At 41.4% G+C, this 26,551-nt stretch overlaps 2 protein-coding genes across 4 annotated transcripts; one reads left to right on the top strand and one right to left on the bottom strand.

Annotated features, from left to right (window-relative positions):
• Positions 1–9,496: 9,496 nt before the first annotated feature.
• Positions 9,497–24,191, top strand: LOC117454014 (uncharacterized). Of its 3 annotated transcripts, none has more exons than XM_034093066.2 (3): positions 9,497–10,059; positions 10,165–10,317; positions 17,525–24,191. In XM_034093066.2, the coding sequence occupies exons 1-3, from the start codon at positions 9,757–9,759 to the stop codon at positions 17,726–17,728; spliced, it is 660 nt and encodes a 219-aa protein (XP_033948957.1). In that variant the 5' UTR covers positions 9,497–9,756; the 3' UTR covers positions 17,729–24,191. The 3 variants fall into 3 exon arrangements, with proteins under 3 accessions (XP_033948957.1, XP_033948958.1, XP_033948959.1); XM_034093067.2 differs by lacking the exon at positions 17,525–24,191 and adding an exon at positions 10,420–10,789; XM_034093068.2 differs by lacking the exon at positions 17,525–24,191 and having other exon boundaries at positions 9,497–10,064; positions 10,165–10,789.
• zc4h2 (zinc finger, C4H2 domain containing) lies at positions 10,890–26,166 on the bottom strand. Its single transcript, XM_034093065.2, has 5 exons — positions 25,984–26,166; positions 25,110–25,281; positions 24,730–24,902; positions 12,329–12,491; positions 10,890–11,631 (listed from the first exon to the last, which is right to left on the bottom strand). Exons 1-5 carry the CDS (start codon positions 26,034–26,036, stop codon positions 11,518–11,520), a joined length of 675 nt encoding a protein of 224 aa, XP_033948956.1. The 5' UTR covers positions 26,037–26,166; the 3' UTR covers positions 10,890–11,517.
• Positions 26,167–26,551: the final 385 nt, after the last annotated feature.

The raw sequence follows: 26,551 nt of genomic DNA, 5'->3' as shown, positions 1-26,551 counted from the left end.
TTTCCCGGCCAATGTTTTCCAAAGGAGAGTCTGGATTCGTGCCATGAGGTAAGCTGACGTTACATTGTTGTCCATGTCACGGTGAAATGTAAATGATGGGTAGTGTATCGCCGTTTTAGAGATGGCACTGCTGAAAAGACCGCAACATAAGTAAAGATAATGAATACATCCTATTAAAACCTGTGTGGCTTATATGATAAGTCTAATTAGTACAAGCAGCATAACGTTTCACCATGTAACTAAAGATTGTAGTCAGGGAAATCAGTTTGACATATTGAACTAATAACAAATCACCTCTGGCTGGCAGAGAACTCTCTGCTCCATAGCTTCTCTTGGACGTAACATCACATGTACATTTTACATTTATATTCAATTTAATATTCCATCCCTAACATACTTTTGTATATATAATAACTTATATTTTGTTTTTCTTGTTATGCTGCTGCAACACAAACATTTCCCAAATTGGGATCAATACAGTAATATCTTAATTAATTAAGAAATATAACTATTATAATTAGTGTAGCAGCTGACACCTATTTTCAATATGGATTAATCTACCTTTATTTCTTTAGTTCAATTTTGATCTATAAAAATGTCAAAATAGTGAAAATGTTCACGAGACAAAGTGCAAGGTTATATCTTTAGATGTTTTGTTTTAGCCTATGTACTGTATGTCTTAATGCTCTTATATGTGACGATGTGACTTCCATGAAACTAATATTTTATATCTTCCCAACAGACGAGCTGACAGGAAGCCTAACCCCCTAAACGCACCAGGAGCGTCTGCGCCGCGTTACGGCCGCGCCGCGGCGGTCGTAAGGATCGCGGCCACTCTAGTCAATGGGTGCTATTCCACCACACGTGCCGCGTTACGGCTCAGACGCGTCCCAGAAGCGGCTCGGCGCAGCGCTTCTCTAAAATTAGGATGAATCCTATTTTTGCCGCGGCGCAGCCGTAAGGTAAGGTCGGACAGGCAGCCCCCCCCCTCGCAGGAAGTGGAAAGGTGAGCATCCGGGCCAGGCCCATCCCGCGTATATACTAATTTAGCAGACCCCCCTCCTTCATCACAACACCTCCACTACGATACGCACAATGGACGACGAGGAGTTCATAATGGAAGTGGAGAAACACACAATTGTATACGATGTAACCAATGCTTTTTACAAGGACAACATCAGAAAAGACAAGGCCTGGTTTTTAGTCGCTGCAGTTTGTGGAGTGGAAGGTAACAACTACATATTAATGTTTTAAAGTTAATTAAGAACTGCGAGGCTGCACACACGACGCTCCGCTTCCGCAACGTTTTGAAACGCGCCTGGTGTGTTAGGTCGCAGGAGGAGGTCGCAGCGTGGCGCAGCCGCAACGTAACGCGGCGCAGACGCTCCTGGTGTGTTTAGGGGGTAACACTCTAACAACCACAACATTGCAAAGGCGAGTAAATGTAAATTAAACGATTCACAATTTCTTAATTTCTTCTTCTTTCTTGCAGTGAGGTGAAGCTGACCTTGCACTTGGTGCCAGTAAGGATGCTCCTCACGCAGGCTGAATGTTTCTCCCTCCTTACTGACACAGAAGCCCTTGATTTGCAATGCTTCACTAATTGTCATTTCCCTGGCTCCGTAGGGACACTTTACCTCCAGCACAGCGGGAGACCCTTCCAGACCATCTGGAGATGCCCCCAACACTCCTGATTGGGAGAGCCACAAACCTGACTCATGGACCTGCATCTGGGTTGCAGTGGTGAATGCCCTGACGCCCTCACATTCATTCATAGTCCCCCACTGTACAGACAAAACACCACCAAGGGCCTGTTGTTGCCCTAGCACCCTGGCACTAAGGGAAGCAGTCGCACGCTTTGACCTCAGGACAGCTCCAAAGTTGCTGGCAGTCAACCTTCCTTTCCTGAACCAATGGTTTGGGTTGGTTTGCTGACCAGTGGTAGCCACCTGAATTGCCCTCTGTTGCTCCTCAGACAATGCCATGCTTGCCACAATTGCCTCAGGTCCCTGATGCCCAACAGATTTGAGAATTTCAGGAACAGTAAGTGTTTCCAAGCTGTAGTGTTCCTCTTCTGGCTCGGGGGAGAGAAGCCAAGACATTCCTGAGAACCTGCCCCCGAGTCTGTCCCTCAGCCAGTCACGATCTCCGGAGGTGGGCTCTCTTGTCAGCGGGTTGAATGAGTTATTGGTTGGAGGAAATAGCTCCTCCACTGAATGCGTACGTTTAGCTGCCTTTGGCTTCTTCCACTGACAGGGGGTGTCAGTGCAGCTGAAAGTGTGGATGGCTAATGCAGCCGCATGACTGCATCTCCATTCTCCACGTGGGCATTCACATTTTGTGGAGAGAATTCCCTCTTCTCCTGTAGATACCTGTGGTGGTGGGATTGTTTTATTATTTCAAATATATTTACATTTGTAATGCCTTCCTTTAATTGTTTATAGCCTACTGTATGTTTATTTCATGGATATTTCTGTGTTTTCTGGTGTGTAATATTTGTAATCTCGGGGCCTCTTCTCTTTAACGTCTACATGCTACCACTGGCTCAGATAATGAAGAACAACAAAATAAGTTACCATAGCTATGCAGATGACACACACATTTACGTAACAATTTCACCAGGAGACTATGCTCCAATTCAAACACTGAGTAAGTGCATTGAACAAATCAATGACTGGATGTGTCAGAACTTTCTCCAATTAAACAAAGATAAAACTGAGGTAATGGTTTTTGGAGCCAAGTCAGAACGTATAAAAGTTAGCGCTGAGCTTCAGTCTGCAATGTTCAAACCAACAGATAAAGCCAGAAATCTAGGTGTAGTCATGGACTCTGACCTGAGGTTCAACAGTCACATTAAAACAGTTACTAAATCAGCCTACTATCACCTAAAGAACATATCTAGGATTAAAAGACTAATGTCACAGCAGGATTTGGAAAAACTTGTCCCGTTATCTTCAGTAGACTGGACTACTGCAATAGTGTCTTCACAGGTCTCACTAAAACATCTATTAGGAAGCTGCAGTCCTCACTAACACTAAGAAAGTGGATCACATCACTCCTGTTCTGAAGTCTTTACACTGGCTTCCTGTGTGTCAAAGAATAGATTTCAAAATACTGCTGCTGGTTTATAAAGCACTGAATGGTTTAGGCCCAAAATACATTTCTGACCTCCTGCTAAACTATGAACCATCCAGATCTCTCAGGTCTTCAGGGACTGGTCAGCTTTCTGTCCCCAGAGTCAGAACTAAACATGGAGAAGCAGCGTTCAGTTATTATGCTCCAAGTATCTGGAACAAACTCCCAGAAACCTGCAGGTCCGCAGCAACTCTTACTACTTTTAAATCCAGCAAGAAGACTTTTCTTTTTGCCGCTGCTTTTAATTGAACTATTCACATCTTAAACTGCACTGTAACTTTTATCCATGTATTTTTCTTTTAATGTTTATTTTATTAGCTTTTCTTTTTAATGACTGGTTTTAAATGCCATTTCTTAATGTCTTTCATTTTCTGTAAAGCACTTTGAATTGCCATGTGTTGAAAAGTGCTATATAAATAAACTTGCCTTGCCTAATAAAGATTTCATGTGACACATAAAATGGATTTGTTGATGGGAATTAATGTGAATAAATTAACTCTAGGTTAACGGTACTCTTGCTATAACTACTCACCGACACTATAAACCTTGTCCCTCATGCTAGCCCTGACAACACCGGTAAGCACACCTTCATCTAGGCTGCACTGTTTTACGTGTCCTGACTTGTAGTGGTTCTCTCCTCTATCTACACTCTTCTTGTCATCTTTGTAAAACGATATCAGACTGGTCATTGACAGCCATGACTGCTAGTTAAATTCAGTGTGGCTAAAATGAAAAGCTTTGTTAAAATATGCAAGCACGCGGAAGTCAAAGTCAGCTTTATTGTAAACAAATTCTACATGTGTTATACATCCAGAGATATCGTTTCCCACAGTGTGACATGTAGCCTATACATAAAACAAAAAGGGCCTAGATAAACGGGGTATACAGTTTAAAATGTTAATATATTTAAAGTGTTCAAAGTGCAGTTTCAGTGCAAGTCAGTTGAAACGATCTTAAGTTGGCGTGACGTTGAAGTCGTGCGACCCTGCTGCTGTACTGGCTTGTAGTTCGTTTATAGCATAACGTTAGCATTTCGCTTTTGGCGACTAGATTTATGATTAAAAAATTATAAAAGTAGGAGAGACATGTGGAGATTATCCGGCTGAACAAAACGTGATCCTTCTCTTAAATGTGTGTCAACCACAGACCTTATTTCGAGCTATTTTCCAAAATCCTATGGAGAAATTGCATTGAGTTTTTGACGAAGGAACCGGAAGAAGTTTACATCCGGGTTTTAGGACGCGTCACTGCGGTTCTCTTATAGAGAACCGCAGTGACGCTGCATTTGTGGGCTGCATTCGGAGGAGCCTTGTCTTTTTTTTGAATTGGGACAGCCTTGTATGCGGTCTTCGAATGCATCCTCAGGAGGATGCGGCCGCTGAATTGGGACACAGCAGCGTCTACCGTCTCTGCGTAGAATAACAGTAGCAACAAGAACCTGTGGGCTCACTTGCGCCCCCTTCAGTGCGGCAGAGGTTGTGGCTGCCTCCCCTGGTGCTTTTTTCATTGCCGTTGTATGATGAGACCAGCGAGCCTAAATATCATATACGTGAAATAAGTTATTTAGAGACTATGGATGGCGAGGATAAATGTAATAAATGGATCTACAAACATTACATTGGTGGCATACAGTGAGATGGTACAGGCATGTGCTTAGGGCCCGTTTTCCAGCCAGTTTCTGTGGGGTGACGCATTCTGAGGTGAGGCAGAGCTCATCTGTGCCTCACCTTACCCCACACAGTAACTGGCTTGAGCGCGCTCACAAAATAAGTGCCCGCGTTAAATTAGTGCCCGCACTCCAGCAAGTTACTGTGGGTTTACGAGAGGCAGAGCTCGTCCCTGCCTCACTTCTCATCGCTACCCGTAGTTGTAGCGGAGCTCGGCAAATGTGCTGCTTTTGACTATAAAAAGCTATTGGAATCATACATAAATCAAATTTACAACACAGATCAGTGGAGACATTTTATTATTATTACTATTTAGTTTTTCTTTAGTTGTTTTTCCGTTACATTGGAGTATGACAGGTGAGGCTCTGCCTCCCCTTACTGCACGTCGCTGTATTATAATATATAGAGTCGTTATTCATTTGTTTTAAAGCTCAATCAATAACAAAGAAGACCTTTGACCAGCACTTTTATAATTTGTTCTGGAAGATTTAAACTTTAATACACGTTGACTGGCAGGGGCGGACTGGCCATTGGGAATACCGGGAGTTTCCCCGGTGGGCCGGAAATAAATAAATAAAAACATTATTTTTTTGTAATCTTTTTTTTTTTGCCTAAATCCTACCGGCCCACATTTGTAAGTGTTCCGGCCCAGCCCAGGTGATAGGCTACCTTTGTTCTATCTATCAGTTTCAATTTCACACATCAGGCCCGTAGCAGCTGTCACTGTGCAGTGAATGATCAGGAGTGAGTGACTGCGAGACCTAGCTGTCAGGTGCTTACAGATGGATAAACAAGCTCCAAAGCGTAACGTTTTTGTATAGTTTGTGTATACAGTACAGTATTGTAGCGAGCCCTGGGTTCAGAGGGAGGGGCTTGCATAGGGGGTTTGGCAGGGAAACGGGGTTCAGGGGGAGTGGCTGTACGGCTGTACCCGTAGGATAGAAAAGGGGGAAGTGACGTCTGAATCAGAGGTCGCGCGGCTGTGGAGAAGAACGTGTTGCCCACATTTTGTTACTGAGTTTAGGCTAGTTAGCTAGCAGGTTTATTGTTTTGGGTGCAGTCACTTTTGCCTCCACTTGCTGTTCAAATAAATGTTGAAAGAAAAAGTAAATCTGTTTACAGTTCTGTTTTAGAGCACACAGCACACACAGTGAAATGTGTTCTCTGCTTTTAACCCATCCTAGTACCAGGAGTCTAGTACTAGGAGCAGTGGGCAGCTATTGCACAGCGCCCGGGGAGAAATGGGAGTGAGGGGGGAAGGGGGATGTCCGGTGCCTTGCTCAAGGGCACCACGGCAGGGCAGGAGGTGAACTGGGACCTCTCCAATTAGAAGTCCACACTCCAAATGTAGGTCTGGTCGGGGACTTCAACCGGCGACCCGGCTCACAGTCCAAGCCCCTACTGACTGCCATAGATTTAGTCCCTAATTTTGCTAATTTTCCCCCCTGTTGACTGGCGACAAACTCTGCCCGGTTCCCTCGGCCCCACCGCGGAGAATAAACAGAAGGGCAACCATGACAACCATGCTTATTCGCTGCTTTTGTGGAGGAAGTTACAGCGCCACGTACAGGCTCCTGAATATGTACTGCAGCTTCTTCAGCGGTTGGAGCTAAACGGAGCTGTCTTGTGTGTGGACAGACACTATCCGGTGAATATTGCGTGTGGACGGAAACTTTTTTGCGATTGCGTTTAATCCTATGCGTTTTGCCGTATGCGTCCTCGTGGGGCCGGGGCCTAAATTGCACCTTCTCTGCCAAGTGCGTGCGCTAGCATGTTATGTGGAGCGCACGGCTGCCCTTAGACACACTGAACAGCTGTTTGTGTGCTTCGGGGGCGGAGTGAGCGGGAAAGCCCTGTCCAAGAAACGCCTGGCAGGCTGGCTCTGGGAGTGCATTGCCAACACACTCTCACTCCATAATCGTCCAGGAGCGACGTTTGGTCAGGGTCCCGTGGCGTGCAGTTGTGACGCTCCTAGGCTCCTTTAGCTTCATAAAGGGACGCAAATAGCTAACTGATTGCAATGTATTCCCATCTGCGGCGGGATTTGACGCTCATGGAAGCACGGCATTCGTTTGTGTCGGCTGCCCTTAAAGGCAATGTGAGCATCCATTCCCATTGGATAACGGAGAATTGTACACCCGGAAGTAAGTATTCTCCTTACTGTCGATTGATTTTACTGTGATATCTGCACTACTCATCGACTCAAAAACACCAGACTATCCTTGTTAATTACACAACATTGATTGGTTTAAATTGTGTGCAATGCTTTTGTATTTTTCCCCTTCGATTCGGAGAAACAAATATTTTTTCGGAGTAAAGGATGGCAGAAGACACTACACTAGAATCCCCAGCTATCGTTTAGGACTACACCATGTGCTCTGTTTGACAAACCCCGTGATTAGTTCTCAAGCTCTGTGATTGCATTGTAATAAATGGTTTGGCTGTATTAAATATTACACATCTGGCATAGTTTTTTATTTTTATTTTATCAATGCCTTAAGAAGATTTTTCTCTGTTCGTGGTCCAGCAAAGCTCCTGCGCTCTGACAGAGGAACTAACTTCGTCGGGGCTTCAAAAGAGTTAAGGATTAACACAGACGACACATTAATGAGGAAGTACCTCCAGGAGAAAGGATGCTCTTGGGTTTTCAACCCTCCTCATGCCTCCCACATGGGTGGTTCCTGGGAGCGGCTCATCGGAGTAGCCAGGCGCATTCTGGATGCAATGTTGCTTCAGACAGGACCAGTACTTCTAACATGAGGTTCTGAGCACTTTCATGGCAGAGGTGATGGCGATCATCAACACAAGACGCCTTGTGTCTGTGTCTACTGACCCAGAAATGCCTGCAGTTCTAACACCCTCAATGCTCCTGATTCAGAAAATGAGTGCAGTTTCAGCCCCTCCTGGAAACTTCGATACAGCTACTACTGCTGAGGGGGAGAGCCCTCAGCACTGTTTTCCGGGCACACTTTTCGCGAGGTAAGCGCTTCAGAGTGTGCTCTGTCAGCCGCAGCCCCGACTTCTCCACGGTTACGACCGAGGGAGAGGTGAGTGAGGCGCAGCGGCTGCTAACCAGGAAGTCGGTCAGAGACAGTGAGATGGAACGGTGTTGTTGGACGACAGCGCGTGTATACATCGAGGCTCCGCCCACTGTACCCATAGAGTCCAGTAGAGGGCGGAGCCTGTGAGAAATATAACGAGGGGTTACGTATTGTAAGCCTTGTTATATAAGCACAGGCTGAAAAGAAGTGTAGGATGACGGGAACGGGAGGCGTGGCGGCCTTATGGTTATGGTGGGCTTGTGCACGCATTCAGGTAGGCCCGCCCCGGGGCCGGCTACGGTTATAGAAGTCTCAGTGGATGAATGCTTGCATTATATGATCAAAGGGTAGTACCCATAGAGTCCAGTAGAGGGCTCCGTCTGTGCTTATATGACAAGGGTTACATACGTAACCCCTCGTTACATTTCGGTAATTGACAAAATGGAATGGTAAGCAGGTAAATCCCACCATTTTGAAATAAATGTTTTGTAAAGTCTGAAACTCAGTGTGTTACTTTAAAGGTCTCTTATTATACTATTGTTAGGCATATATTATAGGTCTCAGATATATAAAAAAACCATGTCTATGAAGTGTTTTGCTCAATATACCAAACAGATCATGCATTCTAGCCTCATTCCCCTCTATTTCAGCCTGTTACTAAAGTGCTGATTCTGGGTCAGTAGCTTCAAACATTCACACTTCAACATAAGGCACGTTATGAGTTAAGATTAAGCAATAAGGTTGAGGGAATATGATACAACCTTGAGAACAAAATACTGTGGTCACTACCGAAACACTGGATGTGTTAATAAAGTATATTGAGTTATCAAATAAAATGATATGATACTGATTGGTTTAATATTGTATGTTCAATTTCAACAATCATCAACTCTGGAATCAATATGATCAGTATTATGCATTTTACAAAGAAAGTTTGTATTATGATTTTTATGAATTTTGAAATTTGATTAGAAATTCACTTTTATTAATTTAATTGTGAAAACCCTCAAGAAATATTTGTTAAAATACTATTTAGAGAAGGGAAGGTAAAACAATCTTAACAGGTTAAAATAATACTTTTTTACAGTGTATTTACTATGTTTCGGTACTCGGTAGTGACCATTTTTGGTAGAGGAAGAACATTCCAATACAGTCTGAAAATATGATATAAAAATGTACGGTTATTTGACTAGATATGTGTAATTTATATATGGTACAAAATATATATGGACACAGTTTTGGGAAAAAAACATACAAAATGTAAAAACATTTCCAACCTGACTTTGGTCCAATTCGGTAGAATGGCCCATATATGCTGTACATACATCTGAACGCCCACTTATATAAATAAATACATACTCATACAGATATGTACAAATATATACACACATTAAGAGGTTTAAATAATAGCACAACAATAAATATGTATATAAAAATGACAGTCTAAGGATTTTCCTCATAGATTGCCTATTTTATATCAGACATTATTTTGTACTTGTAATGTGATTCTTGTCACTTTATATTTCCCGGTAAATCCTCTGGTTTCACTCAATAAATATAATTTTCAAATAAATGAAAGGCATTGGATTTAATGGATTTAAACATGCCTCCGTTAGCCAGCAGGTGGCGCTAGTAGTTCACTGTTGGCAGGAAGTGCAGCTGGAGCTAGCAGCAAAAGAAGAGGGTGGTAAACAAGCGCTTGGTGAAAGGGGAGAGCAATGACCTTTGGTTCAAGTGGGTTAATATTTTACCAAAATGTCTGGTATTGGTAAGCTATCGATTTTGTAATAGGGTTTATCTCGCCCCACACAAACACGCTTAATGTAGTTTACACAAACACGATTAAGTTACGTCACTATAATAACGTTAGCGTAAGTCACGGTGTGACTCCCGCGCTCTGTATTTTTCACAAAATGGAAGAGAAGTGGGAAGCGCTGTGCAGAAGAATGACTGCTCGTGTCCAAAACCAGCAGGAGCTGGAGGAGAGGGGGAGACACAAAGGAGCCAGGGGAAGGGAGATCACCGCCTGTGGGAGACAAGTATCCGCGGACCAGTTTAGAGATGATGGGGAATGTAACCTCCCTCTCCCAGAGTGTCGAGGGAGAGACCGAACCTCCCCCAAATATCTCAAAAGTCAAGGTCCCGAAGTCCACACCGTCCCCCCTCAACTACTCTCAATGCTGAGGCTCAAAACTGTCAAGGAAGACATGAGACGGGTCAGGTGACTCCCCTCTCTATGACTAACTTTTGCCTTGGGGGTGTGTTATCGCGATAGGAAAATGCTCAGTTTTGTCCTCTTGAATGTTTATCTTGTGTTTCAGGCTGCAGAGGTGGAGCTCCAAGATCCGGCTGCCTGCAGAGTGTGTGAGCAGGAACGGGCTTCTCTGGCCTTGAGAAGTTTTATCGGGAGGAAGAAGACACAACTAAAGCTCCAAACACTGACGGGCAGACTAAACACACACTTGAGCTATGGAGTAAGTGTTGCTCAAACTCTTAGAAACAAAAACTGCCAACTTATATCTTTTTCACTTTGACAGACCGTATGAATTATTCACAAAACTGAAACAATTATTTAGGTTACAGGAGAGTGCAATGTCTCCCAAAGCCCTTCAATGCCCCTCACTGGATTTGGGAAGGAACTACTAAAGTGGTGATGTGCGGGTCACAGCAACCTGTGGTTGCCGTAGCAACGGCTAAGGACCGTGGAGTTGCCCTGGCAACAGATGAAGTGAGGAGTTACCCTGACAAAAACGCTACAGGAACTCATTTAGCAAGACCTCACTGTCCTTTTTCAGACAGATAGCTGCAGTATGATGGGCGCCGTGTTAATACAATGGATGGGACAATGTTGTAGTGGAGTAAAACATATTCCTATCTCTTTATTTGACACAATGGATAAACACGCCCATTTGCCTGAAAAACATTAATGCATATGCTGATCCTTGGCTTCACTGCTCAGCTACAGCTGTGTTTACGTTCACACCGCTACCAGAAACAAATGTCTAGCCTTTGTTTTGAGTGTAAAAAAGAGGACATCGTAACAAGGTTAATACAAAACAGCAATTTATTTTCTTATCACTGTATTAAAGTTAAACACACAACACTTTTCAGAGCGGATGAGTCTGTTTTTTTTTCTTTTCTTATCCCACCGGTTGTCACTTGAACACTGTAAACATTAAAACAACATTGTGTTTTATCTAACTTTAATTAAGCCTACTCAATATTTTCATCGGCACAAACAAATACAAGACAGACAGCCATGGAAGCACACATGCATTCAAAAACTAATTTGAAAATACAGTACAATATCTAAAGCAAAGAACAATGGCAACATGGGGAAAAAAGGTCTGCATTTTATCAAGTTTCATTTTTGCATTATTGCACTACATGGTTAGGGGTTATTAAACCTACTATAGAAGTCATACAATTACATATAAACACATCCAAAGCACGGTTAAAACAAACAGAATGACATCACCAGATCCTCCATCAATTTCAGTTGACAGTTTATGAAAAAGGTACTAAGACGACTTGTTTAAGAGAGGACTGTTTGTGGAAGTTGCCCTGAAGCATAGATCTGTTATTTCAGTCATATATTGTGAAGTACATGGCTGATCTTGGATCAGTGTTTCAGACCAGGTCCCGTTAAACTGAGGGTGAAGGTAGGGTAGGATCTACTCGTCGGGCTTCCTCTTGGGCTTCTTTGGGTTGCGGGAGCGGCTCTTGGCCTTGCACAATGGACAGATGGGGGCATTACGATGAATCTGCTGGTGGCAGGACAAACAAGCCTGGAGAGAGGGGGGGACAGACATTAAGATTATGTCCTAATCTTAATGTATCTATGTCCTTGCAGTGTTGAAGAGATAAACCACTTGGTCAGGTGGTTGCTCTGGGCGTCTGACTAAAGCTGCCTTCAGGTGATTACAATGTATGATTCACTCACTACGGGGTGCAGAGCATAGTGCAGACACTTTTCGTTGTCAAAAAGCTAACTTGATTAGCGATTTAAGATTGTAAACTATGACTTTGCATAATAACGTACAATTTACAAGGATAATGTATCTAGTTGGTTGACACTTAATAGTGTGTGTGGATTTTTTGTATGCAAGAAATGCCATGATGTCTTTTACTTAGCTAACTGCACCATTTCTAATGCCCCACAATGCATTGCATCTGTGTGCCTGGAGAGCGGCTGTCAGTCGTGAGATTTTGAGAAAGCAACTATTAAAATACACAATGCTTGATCAATTTATCAAAAACCACGCCTGTTTGAATGTCTTGCAGTGTGTTTTTAGAGATGTCATGAAACCACTGGTGGCCTTGAGACCTACCCTGTGGACAGTCATGTGATTCGTCTTGATTGGTCATATTTTAGTATGGTAATTTTCTTAATATATATATATATATATATATATATATATATATTGTACAACTAAGAACAGTTACATATAGAACATTGATAGTGTTTTTCAGTAGGGGTGTTACCTTCATGGGGGGGGGTTGCTGTCTGAAGGTGGCCGTCTGGCGTGCATCTTGCTTCCTGGAGACCTGAAGCTGCTGTGCTGCTGCTGCAGCGGCGGCGAGGGATTCTGGGATGGCGGGCTCGTGCGGCTCCTTCTGCCACTCTGCTTTCTGCTTCTCAAAGTAACTGTTCAGAGAGAGAGAGAGAGAGAGAGAGAGAGAGAAACCGGGCTAGCTGTGATTCTTATTTAGAGCCTCAGAGGCTCATATCGCAGTTGAGATTATCCCATCTGTGCTGTGTATCAGGAGATGTGGAGGGGCAAATAGAAAAGTAGACTGAAATTGGAGAACATTATGCTCAATCTCACATATCATCTTTATATGTACAACTCTAGGGGAAAAGTATAGTGGTTGTGAGCAGTTTGTCTGCTTGCGTGTGTGTGTGTCCGTGAGTGCCGAGGGCTGGGAAAGAAATTCAGCCTTGAACTTTATGCCTGACTGGCCCATTTTCAGAAATAAAAAGAGTGATAACCCATTTCTTTACTGCTCTCGGGTTTCTCTCCAAAAAGCTTTGTTATAAGAGTAGAGCATTAACACGCCATTATATTTACTCAGTGATGCAAACACAGGTATGGTGAAAAAAGAGAGAACTATTCGAAGCAGGAAAAAAAACAGCGTAATATACCATCTGACAAAGGCCTGTGCTGTAATGCTTCAATTAACTGGCTATTTTTTATAATATACAGGGTTCGTACGGGTGCTTGAAATCCTTGAAAATGCTTGAAATTTTACGTGGTGTTTTCAAGGTTGGGAAAGTGCTTGCATTTTGGGAATGGTGCTTGAAATTGAGATAAAGTGCTTGAAAATGTAAATGCTTTACTTTTACAATAAATTGCTGTCTGACTGAATAGTTCGCTTTTTAGATTAAAAGAAAAGAATTGCTTCGCTTCTACATAAAACATCTCCGCTGCACCTTCCCGCGCTATGCGTGCGACCTGCAAGTGTTTGTTACGTGTGACCTGGGCATTCTGATGAGAGATAGATGACAGTGGGACAGGAGGTTGCCGTTTCAACAAGCGTTGGCTAGCAGAAGACAAATACAAGCCATGGCTAAGACGAGGGTCAAGCCCACGAGTAGCCTCCTACAAAGTTTGCAAAAATAACGATGGGAGAGTCTGCGCTGACGAGCCACATGAAAGGTACGCCGTAGAAGAGCATTTTAGGTTAGGCTAACGTTGCACGTTACGTTTGTTTAAGCTACCGTTTGCAAGCTGAATAGCGAACTCCATGAGGGATAATAATAATTGCAGGGGACAATTATTTCAGAGGAGCGTACCTATTAATATATGCGTTACAATCGCCATCGTGTGGTGTTCAGAGGATGAAGCACTCACGGCATTTCGTGTTATAGTCACGAAATATAATCTATTGATTGGACACAGAGCGATTTTGAAAGCAATGTATTTCTACTGGTAGTATGTTTCGTGCCTAAACCAAATGTGACTTGCTCTATCGAAATCAGTCACATTGACACGAAGATTTTCGTTTGTATTACTGGTCTGGGGGAAGCTCGCGAGTGTGTTTGTGTATTTTTGCGTTTGTGTACCGGGGAAACACTCACAAGAAACACCGGCTGTTGTTATGCTTGCTGTGACGTTACATTAGTCCGTTCTCCGCTTGTAATTATGCCGAAGCTTCAAAGTTGTATTTATCATCTGAATTTGACGAAACAAGTTTAATATTCTGAAAGCCAATACTTTGTTTATTTGAAAACAGATGAAAACAAACGGTCTTATATAAAATTGACAAAAAGTATTATACAAGTAAAACTACATTTTGCTTGAATCCCATGTAATTGTAGAATGAACACAGTCTTCCTTTGAAGATGTATAAGTCAGGTGTCTTGAGTAGTCAGCATTACCTAAAGTCGTTGTACACATTTGTAAATATTATTTTCCACTTGTTACCATTGTGAGGCTATTTTTATGCAGCTCTGCGTGATTTTGTGGCTACAATTCAGGCTAATACACTACCAGAGGTGGAATAAGTACTCAGATATTGTACTTGAGTAAAAGTAGAAGTACCAGAGTGTAGGAATACTCTGTCACAGTAAAAGTCCTGCATTCAAAATGTTCCTCAAGTGAAAGTAGAAAAGTATCATCATCAAAATATAGTCAAAGTAGCGACAGTAAAAGTAGTCATTGTGCAGATTGGTCCATTTCAGAATAATATATATGATATGTTTTATAATGATTGATCATGAAAGTGTTCTCAAAGCTGGTAAAGGTGCAGCTAGTTTGAATGACTTTGTAGACTGCAGGGTAGCTGGTGGATTTACTCCAGGTGGAACTAAAGTCTGATTCAACACTTGATTAGATTTCACATCATTCATCCACATCTGTAAAGTAACTAAAGGTATTAAATACATGGAGTGGAGCAAAAGTACACCATGTACCTCTGACTTATGTTCACCAACCTAAAAGTACCTCAACAATAGTAATCAATAATGTATTGAAAAGTTATTTGGCTGATTGTTTTATATCGGCTCAGCCAGGTTATATGGGATGCCCAGTCTACGTACAGGTCACTCATTTTGAAATATTAAACTTAGTTTTCTTTTCATTAATTTTTCATCCTCGTGTAGAAGGCTATCACGAAACACACATTTGGTTGTTTATAGCATAAAGAACATCTGATTTAATGTGAGGTAGGGAAATAATCATTTGAGTATGTGTATATAATAGTGCTGTCAAGTTAACGCGTTTAATAACGGACCCGGTGGAAACTGGGGGTCAGTCGGACTGACGGACTTCAAACCCCCTCCCCCCAAAACGAAAACTCTTCGGTTCTCCACGAATTACACAAGTCACCCAAATCAGCGTTACAAAAGCGGGAGGCGCCGAAAAGCGACTAATTTGCATCACTGATTTACTGTAAACATGATACACCAAATGTCCATGTAAGCTTGTTTTTCAAGCAGCACATAACAACACACGTATTTCAAAACTAATACTAGTGTACTTGAATCTGTCATTCATGGTTTTATTTAAGTTAAAATTAGCATTTCTTCAGCTTTGTTTTTTGTATTGTTTTTGTGCTAACATGTTAGCACCATTTTGCGGATAAATGCTAAAATATGCAAGTTGCCAGTAAAAGTACATCACTCCATCACTACAAAAAAAGTAATATTTTGAGTGGTAAAATGTAATCATTCATTAGCCATTTTCAGGAGACTAATGACTTCCTTTTGCACGTCACTTTCAGAGAATATCTAAAAATGTGTTTAACACCCTGCAAGAAAGTGACACTTTTTTAAAAAAGTACTTTATCACAGCTGACATAATTACAGTAGGCACCAGAGGTGGGACCAAGTCATTGTTTTGCAAGTCCGAGTCAAGTCTCAAGTCTTTGCGCTCAAGTCCAAACGTGTTTTTTTCTATTTTAAGAGGGAACAATAAGGTAAGGCTACCGTGACGGTTTGATTCAGAAGGAGTTTAATGTATAAGATCCCTGATGTTGAGGTGACCAGAATGTTTATCACTGTGTACAACATGTTATAAGGGACCCACAATCTATCTTTATGCAAGGGATAATGTGCAGCCAGGCGGTCTCTATGGGGAAAAGAACACCTGCATCTAGATCCCTCTGCAGGTGGTACTTTAACTATATTTTGATGCTAATACTTTTGTACTTTTACACTTTTACTTGTAACATTTTGAATGCAGGACTTTTTATTGTAACCGAGTATTCCTACACTCTGGTACTTTTGTACTCAAGTACAAGATCTGAACTTCTCCCACCTCTGACAGTAAATCCTGAGTGGTTACCAAAATAAAGGTAACCAAAAAAGGTTATTTTCATTTTACAAATCCTGCACTCAGCTTTGCTTTCTCCAATATCATTGAAAAGCAGCCAGATGCTGCTTCTTTTTTCGGTTTTCGCTAATTTCTTGACTTTTTCCGACGCACTTGCATTTAAATCTATGATTTAAATCCGTCGCTCTGTGCAGCTGGCCTGTACCACTACACCTGCTGTGCCCCCCACCCTTCTTTCACATAATGGTATGATCCTTGTGTGTCCTCGCATATGATTGGCCGCATGGTGGCCCAGCTAAATAAAGTCCCGCCCCTGCCTGCAAGGATTCTTGGCAAGAGTAGGAGCGGCTGAAGATTCTGCTCTCCTCGACGGGAGTCTGCTCTTCTAGCAGCAGCTCGCGATCGGCGTGTTGGAGACCTCTGAATTAAATGATCAAGTCACCTCAAGTCAGAAGGCTCAAGTCCAAGTCAAGTCCCGAGTCATTGGTGTTCAAGTCCAAGTCGAGTCGCAAGTGTTTTGTGATTTTGTCAAGTCGAGTCTCAAGTCATCAAATTGGTGACTCGAGTCTGACTCGAGTCCAAGTCATGTGACTCGAGTCCACACCTCTGGTAGGCACTATAACGGTTATTTACAGGGATTTGCAAATCAAGTTTCTTAGCCACTGATAGTGTCTACTGATTTTAAGTACATATCCAATGCTTCTATTTGTTTATAATACTGCTGCACAGGGCACACTTTTAGTACATTAACTCATTCAAATCATCCGGCTTGACTTATAGCTGTATATTGCCCCAAGAAAATCCGGCATCCAAGGTGTTCCTTCGTTTATTACAAAATAAATATAAAACCGAAAAGTGCCCTACAGTGTCCGTTGTTCTTGTTGCAACCTCTGCCTTAGTAACCTGAATGAACTGTGTTATGTTGCGTGTATATTTGTATCGGCTGTAAATCTTTTGGGGAAGATTAACGATTTAATTCTTCTAATTGGCTTTGCCTTTCTTCATGTAACTTTCAAACAAGAAAGCAACAAAAGATTTGTACACAGAGTTGAAAATAAATGCGTGCATGTTAATGAGGTCAGTAAAAGTCATTATGCTTTTAGACGATTTTATGGTGTATGCTGTTAAAGCTTCAAAAGTGAAAACAGCTGTGTGACAGCCTACGTAAAACAAAGGATTGGATCAGGCTGGATAGCTGAATGAAGCCGATACCGATCAGTTAGAAAATGCCTTGATCGACCCGATACTGATGTTTGAGATTGAACCGGGACATCCCTACTTATCTGGCACCAGAAATGTGCCCGACATCAAAATCACTTTCTGTGATGAGTTCTGTCAGAGCACAGAAGAAGAATAGCGATAAGGCAGAGCTTTCTAACTTCTACCTTCTAACTTGTACATTCAGGAGGACGTAAAGAGCATACTACCAAAAGGAAAAGAGAGAAGACTAACACCTGGTCGCAGGAAATCATTGTCTGAGCTTTCAAACAGGAAACAAGGCCAACTGAGCAGCCGGCCTTTAAACAATGCTGTCAGCGAGCAGAGCAGCAGTGGGCCAGACCGCGTACACTTCCTCACAACGTACCCTCTTCATTTGGAAAGAAAATAAGGATTTGCAGTGCATAACAAAAATCATAATTTACCACAGTAAGGAACTAAACTGACAGCCTCACCTGTGAGAAAGGTGGTAATTAAACATCTGGCCAATTCATTGTGGGAAAACAGGGAATATATTTTGGGCTGTTGGTTGAGAAAACAAACTTTCATATAAAAACGAATCTTCTACATCAGTCCTAACGTACAACAAAAAACAGACATGGTTGTTGGTTCCATTACAAGTAGTCCAATTTGTAAATGTACTAGATAAATAAATAAACTCTCCAGTCTTAATATCATCCTCAGTTTAAGGAAGTCAGACTGTTGTTTTTGCGTCAGCCCCCCTTGATGTGCGTGCAGAGTTTTGGGGAATTTCTGAAGCTTCACAGTGGATTTACTGCTCACCAGTTTCTGGGAAACTGAATCGACACAAGTGGAGGGAAAATTATGTTGGAGTTGAATTTCTAAAAAAGGCTACAAGACCTGTCAATAAAGAGCCGTACATGATTCAAGTTCCCTCTGCGATACCATCAAGACACTAACAACTTGTGAGTACAAAGTAAGTTAGAACATTGGGAGTTTTTAAGGCCAGCTTCTGATAGCCATGGGCTGGGGTTGGTAGATATTTGCTGTTGAGACTACTGTTGCTACTGTTTACGCATTAACAAAAGACGCTTGCAAAACAAGCAATGGCAGTGTCTTCATTTGGATTCTCTCTCTACTGCCATGACATTTGACAATTGCGCATTGTGTGAATTAGCTAGTAGCGTTACCATTTGTGGTAACAAATAATTATAGAGTGCTAAATGAACCCAACAACAATTAAGAATGGCTTCTGTTTGAGACTAGTACAGGGATGGGCAACTTGGATGGTGGTGGGGGCCACATAATGTGTGTACTGGCCACCAGGGGCCCGCAGATTCACTTGGAACACACACACATTCCATGTATTGTTTGTAATTATTAAGAAATATACTAAGTCTGACATCTTCATTGACATTTTACAATCTTTCAGGGAACATCCTCTAATAGGCTCACTAAACAAATATGTGACCTGCTCTATCGAAATCAGTCGCATTGACCCGAAGACACATTTTGAGTTGTATACACTGCTGGAAAGAGGAGATTCATAACTTTCTAATGATATCAGGATTGTTGTTGTACTCCAAATATTAAGCGAAATATGTCACATTATATAATGACTGTCACCGAGACATCATTTTGAGAAAAAGGCCTTCAAAGTTTTCTCTTCTCTGGAATCCATCGATCTGATTGATTATTAGTGGAGCAAATGATCAAAATACTACGGAGGGAAGATATTTACGTTTGGAGGGAAGCTCGCGAGTGTGTGTGTGTGTGTGTGTGTGTGTGTGTGTGTGTGTGTGTGTGTGTGTGTGTGTGTAATTTTGCGTTTGTGTGTAGTGTTTGTTTCCCGGGGAAAACCCTCACGAGAAACACCGGCTGTTGTTATGCCTGCTGTGACGTTAAGTTACTCCGTTCTCAGCTTGTAATTATGCCGTCACAAGCTTCAAAGCTGTATTTATCATCTGAATTTGCCGAAACAAGTTTAATATTCTGAAAGCCAAGACTTTGTTTAATTGAAATCAGATGAAAACAAACTGTAACGGACCCTGCCGTGTTATCTATGATTACTATACTCTTACATTCATAATTTCAGCCGGAGGGAGGGGGGCAGCGCTGAGGAAGAGCAGATTGCGAATGAGAGGTGCCTGTCTTCGTCCCTTGACAAGCTTCAAAAATGTATTTATCGTGTGAATTTGGAAATAAAAGTTTCATATTCTGAAAGGCAAGACTTTGTTTGTTTAAAATCAAACAAAACACCTGAACCTCGAAAAAATTGTTTTTTACGTAAATCCACATTTATTTTGAAATGAGCCGTTGCGACTTCCGACTGATTTCGATAGAGCGGGTCACATATCAGTTCACAGAAATGTTATTTAATTTTTACAAGTTTCATGTTTGTATTGAACAGGTTATTTAACAGTGGAATAAACAAGCGGTAACTTAATGTCACAGCAGGCATAACAACAGCCGGTGTTTCTTGTGAGACAATACACACAAACGCGTCACAGATTTTTTTTTTGTTATTAATTACGTTGTTTATAAATTAATCTGAGGGCCACAAAAAGAGGAGGTGGGGGCCAATGGTACATTTATCGAAAGGTTAAAAAAAAGGGAGTAAGGTGTTGACCGGAGCAACCTCAATGGCAGCTGGTCACTTCTGTTACATAGCAGCTGTAGTTTGATGTGTCTAGCACTTCGCACCACATTTTTGGATTACACCATCTGGGTAAAATAGCAACTCTAAGTAGAAGTAAGCAAATGGAGACACAGCGATGTCCCAGTCATTTGAGATGATCCAAATATCTCGCTGTCAATCGCGTACATTGGGGCCATAAAAGCCTGCTCAACTTTGCAGAATAAATAATAATATTAATATCAGACAAATTGTACAGGTTCTACAGACAACTGATGATCAGAAGATAAACTTCCACTCAAAGAATATTTCTTTAACGGCAACATGAAAGAAAGAAAGACTCCTCTAGCCCACGGTGTCCTATGATTAGGCTTCTCATCATGACCAAAAACCATATATCTCTATGGTGGCGAAAGGAAGGGACTGGCAATTTGTCCTTGACCTGTAAGAAATCTGATCTTACCATCTGATCCAGAAATTGTCTTCTAGAAGAGTCACCCCACGGCCTCATGGCCTAAAACTCCCTGTCATCAGATATCCTCAAAGTCTTTAATCACACTAATAAACCGGCTAATAAACAACCTCTCTGCCATAATCTGAATCATATCCAATGGTACCACATCAAACAACTATCAGTAAAGCTATACATGTTGCTATTTATAATCATGTTTGCGATTTCTAACCGGTTACATTGGCGACACACTTTACCTCACATTTACTATACAGTATTGATTGTCCTTCCTCCTTATCTTCCAACCATTTGGACGCAAACTTGCATTTCCCGATAACGATGTTGTTTAACAACCGGCGTAAACGGACATGCGCGCGCGATCAAGCAGTGAGCGTGCGATGTCCTGTTCAGATGACGGCAAATCCAACGGGATGCCATAAATAAACTACACAGAATCACACTACACACCTACGCAATGATTACATTCAGGCAGACTGTAGAATACAACCTCTTTGGACAATGTATATACTTATTGAAAACAAGCTACAAAATGTAATACCTTGGAAAATGCCGTTTAATACTTTTTAATAGCCTTCATTTCCGCTAAATTGATTTATCAACTTTTAATACTTTAAGACCCAGCGGACCCCCTGTTAGAGCACACTGTTGCAATACTGTGGGCAAAGAGCATTTGAACTTTAAGGAGTAAAAAGGCAAGATTCCCTGCTTTTTAAGTAATACAGGCTGGAAAATGTGATTATTGGTAATTTTAATAAAGATAATGAATCAAATGGATATTTTTACAGAATTGTGTATTCACTGAATTTAATGTATATTGAGATTGTACTCGTTTCATGTAATTTGTTGTGACGGTCCTCAAAAATGTATGTTAATATGGCCTTTAAACATTCACAAAACACTATCAATTGTTTTATTTAAATATATGTTTTTATATTATCAAATCGTTCTCCTAGAACAGGGGTCGGCAACCCGCGGCCCACGGGCCGCATGCGGACCTTTAAGCCCTCTGCTCTGGCTCCCTTGAGCTTAGACAAAAATAAGAAGGAAGTAAAATAAAAGTATTTGTAGGACTATTTATATTTTGTTGCATGGTTGAAAATGTTTCGTATCTTGTATTTTGAGGTGATACTGTGACACATAAATAAAAAACAAAACGGTTTTAATTAGGTCAACTAAAATATGCATCACATCCTGCTACGGTCCCGCGCGAGCGCCTTTTCTTGGAGGTGAATAACCTGACCCCCGGCTCGATGAGCGAACACTATTGATAAATGATTGATAAATCAAAGAAAAGTACCGGAGGAACACAGGATTTAATTCTGCGTGGACAGAGTTATCTGCTTTCACAGCAAACGATGCTGGTTTACCGGTATGTTTGATATGTAGAGAGAAGTTGTCAACGGTGGTGCAGCCTTTACGTATCGAGCAACAACAAGGGAGAGGAAGACAGCTGACGATCTTCAGTCATAATTCAATGGGGTATGTAATTCATTTCAGAAAACACTTTTTGTTATATTCCATGGAATGCTCTTAACGTCCCGATAGCAATGAATATATTAAATGCTTTGACAATAAATACATACAAAAATTAATCTGTGGAAGCCGTAGCGCTGTAAAAAGCACGACCAATCATCTGAGCCGGCCCGGCTAAAGTAACTGGACGGCCTACCTGCCTGTCAGCCTTCCATCTGTGCACAAACTTATCTCGTGCCCTCATTGGTCATGTGCGCGTTCGTGTGTGTTGGAGGAGGGACTCTGTAAGAAAGTCTGAAGGAAGAGGCATATTTTTTCCGGTTGTGTACTTTCAAATTCTAGTGCACTCAAGCTGGTTTCTCCATTCTTACCTACCCTACCTTTAACTCTTTTTAGGGTGCAGCTATATGTTTTATTTATTTCAAAGTGGGCCCATTTTAATAATTTTTTTTTTCCTTCAAATATGCAGAGGACTCCCCAAGTGCTGTGTTTAATTTATTTTTAAAGTAGGCCTGTGTATTATTTTTTAATTCTCCTTATAAGAGTATCCGTATTCGTCCCGTCACGGTTCGGCACATGCAGTCACACGGCGAATACGCCTTTTTTTACGACTGGGAAAAAAGTCTGTCACTCAGGGCAGTATTACACTATATATAATCCAGGGGGCGGTATTGCGCCTAAAAGCCAGCCGCCCGTAAATAACAAATGAAGAACAAGAACAAAACACAACAAAACAAACACAATACATGAAGAAGAACAGTTAGTAGCTATGGCGAGTTCACACAACACACAGGAGCTAGAAGACCCACCTGCTTCTTTTAAATCAGCTGTGTGGGAACATTTCGGGTTCCCTGTGGACTACAACAATGATGGGGATGTTGTGGATCGGACGAGGACGGTGTGTCGGCGTTGTTCGACAGCGGTGCGGTATGCTAGTGGTAACATGTCAAACATGCTCAATCACATCCGAGTCAGTCTCAGTCCCCAGCGAGAGGGTTTTCTCGACGGCAGGTGACATAGTTACCGCCAACAGATCTGCCCTCACTACTGACAACGTAGACAAACTCATCTTTCTGAAGAAAAACTTGAAAATAGATTAAAGCTTGAGTACCTTTATTTAGGCATAATGGCCTCACACACACTCACAAGTTAATTACACATGTTAGACATTGCTCCTAAAGGTACAGATTTTATTTTGTTTTATATTTATCATTGTATTTATTTTATATTTTGACATCAGGAGATGTTATACAGTTCTGTATTGCCTTTTATTGATTGTGATTGCAACACTTTCTTATTATTTATTTTAATATTTTCAAGACATTCTTTTTAGTTGTACAGCTTATTGAACCTTTTAGTTTGACATCAGCCATTATAAATAATCTGGCCATCTGAGTGTTACTGTTTGTGGTTTGTTTTTAACTGTGTAATACAGTTAATGATTCCAAATGTTAGAGTTCCTTATTTTCATACCAAAACGTGCACTACTGTTAAAAATAAATAACTGCAAAAAAAAATTATGCATTTGGGACTTTTCTTTGCTTTTTCTTGTTGTACCGAACCCGTACCGAACCGTGACCCCCAAACCGAGGTATGAACCGAACCGTGACTTCTGTGAACCGTTACACCCCTAGGACAGACTGAAAGAAATATTTCAACCGGCCACAAACTGCGCTGGCGCCAAGGCATCAAAAATGTTGCGCATGATTTCATAATCAATGTGTGCACATTGAAAGGACTGCACTATAGTGGGTCTCTTAGACATTCTGTTAATGGTTTTATTTTCCAAAGTCATTGGTTACATGTGGTGTACTAAAAAGGCATAATTCTTGGACCACTATTTGGACCAAAACTTTTTTGTATTTACTTATTTTGTTGTATTTACTTGTGTAAATCACTACGCCCTTACATGTTCAATCATTTTGCCATGCATAGCACATAAACAACTTGTGTATTCTTGTTTGTGTATGCTTTTACATTGCTCATACGTTGTTTTCTAACAATGTGTTGTGAAACACTGAAATATCTTAAGTTGCTGCAATCACATTCTAAAAACATGCTACTTCAATATCCCTGATATGAAAATGTTGCAATATGTTATGTTTCATGTGTAGACAAGTTTGGAGATGTTTTTCGATTCAAAGTATGTGTTACTATTTGGCTTTTAAATAACTGAATCAAGAAGAACATTGTATGGGACCTAAAGGTAACACATGGATGTCAACGCACTGTTAACTGTATAAAGCAACAGCTGTACCAAATAATTTAAGGGAACTACCGTGTGTGGTGTGTGTGTGTGTGTGTGTGTGTGTGTGTGTGTGTGTGTGTGTGTGTGTGTGTGTGTGTGTGTGTGTGTGTGTGTGTGTGTGTGTGTGTGTGTGTGTGTGTGTGTGTGTGTGTGTGTGTGTGTGTGTGTGTGTGTGTGTGTGTGTGGTCTAGCATTACTATACTTTTACATAGTCACGTGTGGGGACTGGCTTCCCTTATGGGGATAAATTGGAGGTCCATCATTCATTTTAGGGTGAAGACGTGGTTAGGATTAGGGTAAGGGTAAGGGTTAGGCATGTGTTGGTTAAGGTTAGGATAACTCTCCAGGAAATGCATGTAAGTCAATGTAATGTCCCCTGAAGTGATGTATACATGGTGTGTGTGTGTGTGTGTGTGTGTGTGTGTGTGTGTGTGTGTGTGTGTGTGTGTGTGTGTGTGTGTGTGTGTGTGTGTGTGTGTGTGTGTGTGTGTGTGTGTGTGTGTGTGTGTGTGTGTGTGTGTGTGTGTGTGTGTGTGTGTGTGTGTGTGTGTGTGTGTGTGTGTGTGTGTGTGTGTGTGTGTGTGTGTGTGTGTGTGTACTAACTCCAGGGAGAGCTTCTCCTCCTCTTCGTTCAGGTTCGGGAGTCTGTGTAGACCTAAAGTCATCCTGAGGGCATCAACATGCTCCTTCAGGGGTTTGTACTCATCATGCAGGCGGCGTGTTGTTTCTAGCAGTTTATTCAGGTCATTCTCCGACTGCTTGATGGTACTTTCCATCTGAGAGGACAGGATTGGGTATTTCAAAAGAAGAAGAAAACATGTATGCTTTTCAAGGTTGTACCTCTGGAAATAATACAGGGACTAAAATGACAATCACTATATAATTATCATGTGTTGCTCATCCAATACCAATACTCTCATTGCTGTTGCTACTCATCCAAACTGAGATTTCAAAAGCTCTTGTTCTGTGAATCTAGCACTCACCACATTGATATCTGCGTGGATAAGCCGCAGCTCCTCCACATGTGCCATTTTCTCTTGTAGAAGCAGGTCCATCTCTTGTTTGTACTCTTTCAGGTGCTTCTCCTCCGACTCCAGAGATTCAAACTCAACCTTAAGACGAGACTTGATCTTCTGCATCTGCACAGTCTTGTTCCTGCAGACAGTAGCACAGACAAAGGACACCAGCTGTCAGGTTATTTCCCTTACAGATAAAATAAAGAGAAGTTTTAATTCAGTAAAAAAAACAGCAAGATCTAAAACAGTACGAATGTATTTCCTTCTGTCGTGAATTTATATAAATGTGTTTAAAATAATATATAACTTAATAGACGCAATGCATTGTTGTTAAGTAAAATCATCAAATAATAATAAATAATAAATTACTGAATTAAGTGCATGAATTAATATTATGCACGTATGTTACGCTGCTACTAAGCGTGTCTGAAAAGAAGAAATGAGTGCAAACAAACAGACTGGTATTCAGTGAGATGGTGACAGGCATATAAGCTTGCTAGCTAAGTAGCTAGCTTACCGAGCGAAATAATTAGCATTGCGCATCTGGCATTTGGCTGGTACACATCTGGAATATGTATACATGTGTCGTTCGAAAATGCACCTTAACGTACAGCTTATTTGTATCTTTGACTTGTTTGCCCTGTAATGGTTATATCTTCCCGACCGTTTGGAAACGAGCTAAAAGTAGAATAGCAAACACCCATTAAACATTAGCTAGCTCGGTAACAAAAGCGCAGCCAACGGGCTCATTCTTGGCCGGCTAACATCAGCTCAAATAACGTTTCTCAAGACGTGTCACACACCTGGCAACAATTCCCTTTCTTCCGCAGCCAAGTCTTACCGTATTTCCAAGATGTTTTCTAACTTGCACATTATTTCTTGTTCGTCCCCCATGGTGGTACAGTGTCTTTTCTTTTAGCTGGTCAGCTCAGTTACCCGTAAGGCCACGGTGGTCTCCTTGTTGATAAAAACACAATAGCCTTCGTGAGCGCGCACACGAGGACGCGCCCGCAGTGTGAAACCGTGGCTACGTGTGGTGAGTGGCACGGTGGCACCAGGAGCGACACTTCCCTTTTAATCCTCATTTACACAAAGATTCAAACAACTTTATTGAACATTCATATTTATGGTAACGTTTAATAAGTTATGATAGCCTACTAGATGGAGACTCCTGAATAGGGGACGAACAAGGAACACTGAAAACAGAAATATAATCATTAATTAAGGGACAATAAGGAGAGTATCCTACATTTCTCTCTACTTGTTCCTTTACCCATTATGTAGGAAAGAATTATTCAACATCCAAACTGTCCTAACTATTTGTATCTTCTATAGCGTAATCATATGTATTCATGTTATCTATAAAGGTGTCAGTACTGGTCTATAATGTTTTATATTTATACCACAAA

Source organism: Pseudochaenichthys georgianus, chromosome 10 (assembly GCF_902827115.2).
Source record: "Pseudochaenichthys georgianus chromosome 10, fPseGeo1.2, whole genome shotgun sequence".
NCBI lineage: Eukaryota > Metazoa > Chordata > Actinopteri > Perciformes > Channichthyidae > Pseudochaenichthys > Pseudochaenichthys georgianus.
Note: the sequence above shows the minus strand (reverse complement) of the source record. Positions and strands in the feature narration are given on the sequence as shown.

Excerpts from the sequence above, each read along its gene's own strand:
- LOC117454014 (XM_034093066.2), top strand. The coding sequence starts at position 9,757 with ATGGAAGAGAAGTGGGAAGCGCTGTGCAGAAGAATGACTGCTCGTGTC. Across the intron at positions 10,060-10,164 it reads TCAAGGAAGACATGAGACGG|GCTGCAGAGGTGGAGCTCCA; the intron begins GTCAGGTGACTC and ends CTTGTGTTTCAG. Across the intron at positions 10,318-17,524 it reads ACACACACTTGAGCTATGGA|GAGGACGTAAAGAGCATACT; the intron begins GTAAGTGTTGCT and ends TTGTACATTCAG.
- zc4h2 (XM_034093065.2), bottom strand. The coding sequence starts at position 26,036 with ATGGGGGACGAACAAGAAATAATGTGCAAGTTAGAAAACATCTTGGAA. Across the intron at positions 25,282-25,983 it reads GAAAACATCTTGGAAATACG|GAACAAGACTGTGCAGATGC; the intron begins GTAAGACTTGGC and ends TACTGTCTGCAG. Across the intron at positions 12,492-24,729 it reads GAGGAGAAGCTCTCCCTGGA|TTACTTTGAGAAGCAGAAAG; the intron begins GTTAGTACACAC and ends CTCTCTGAACAG.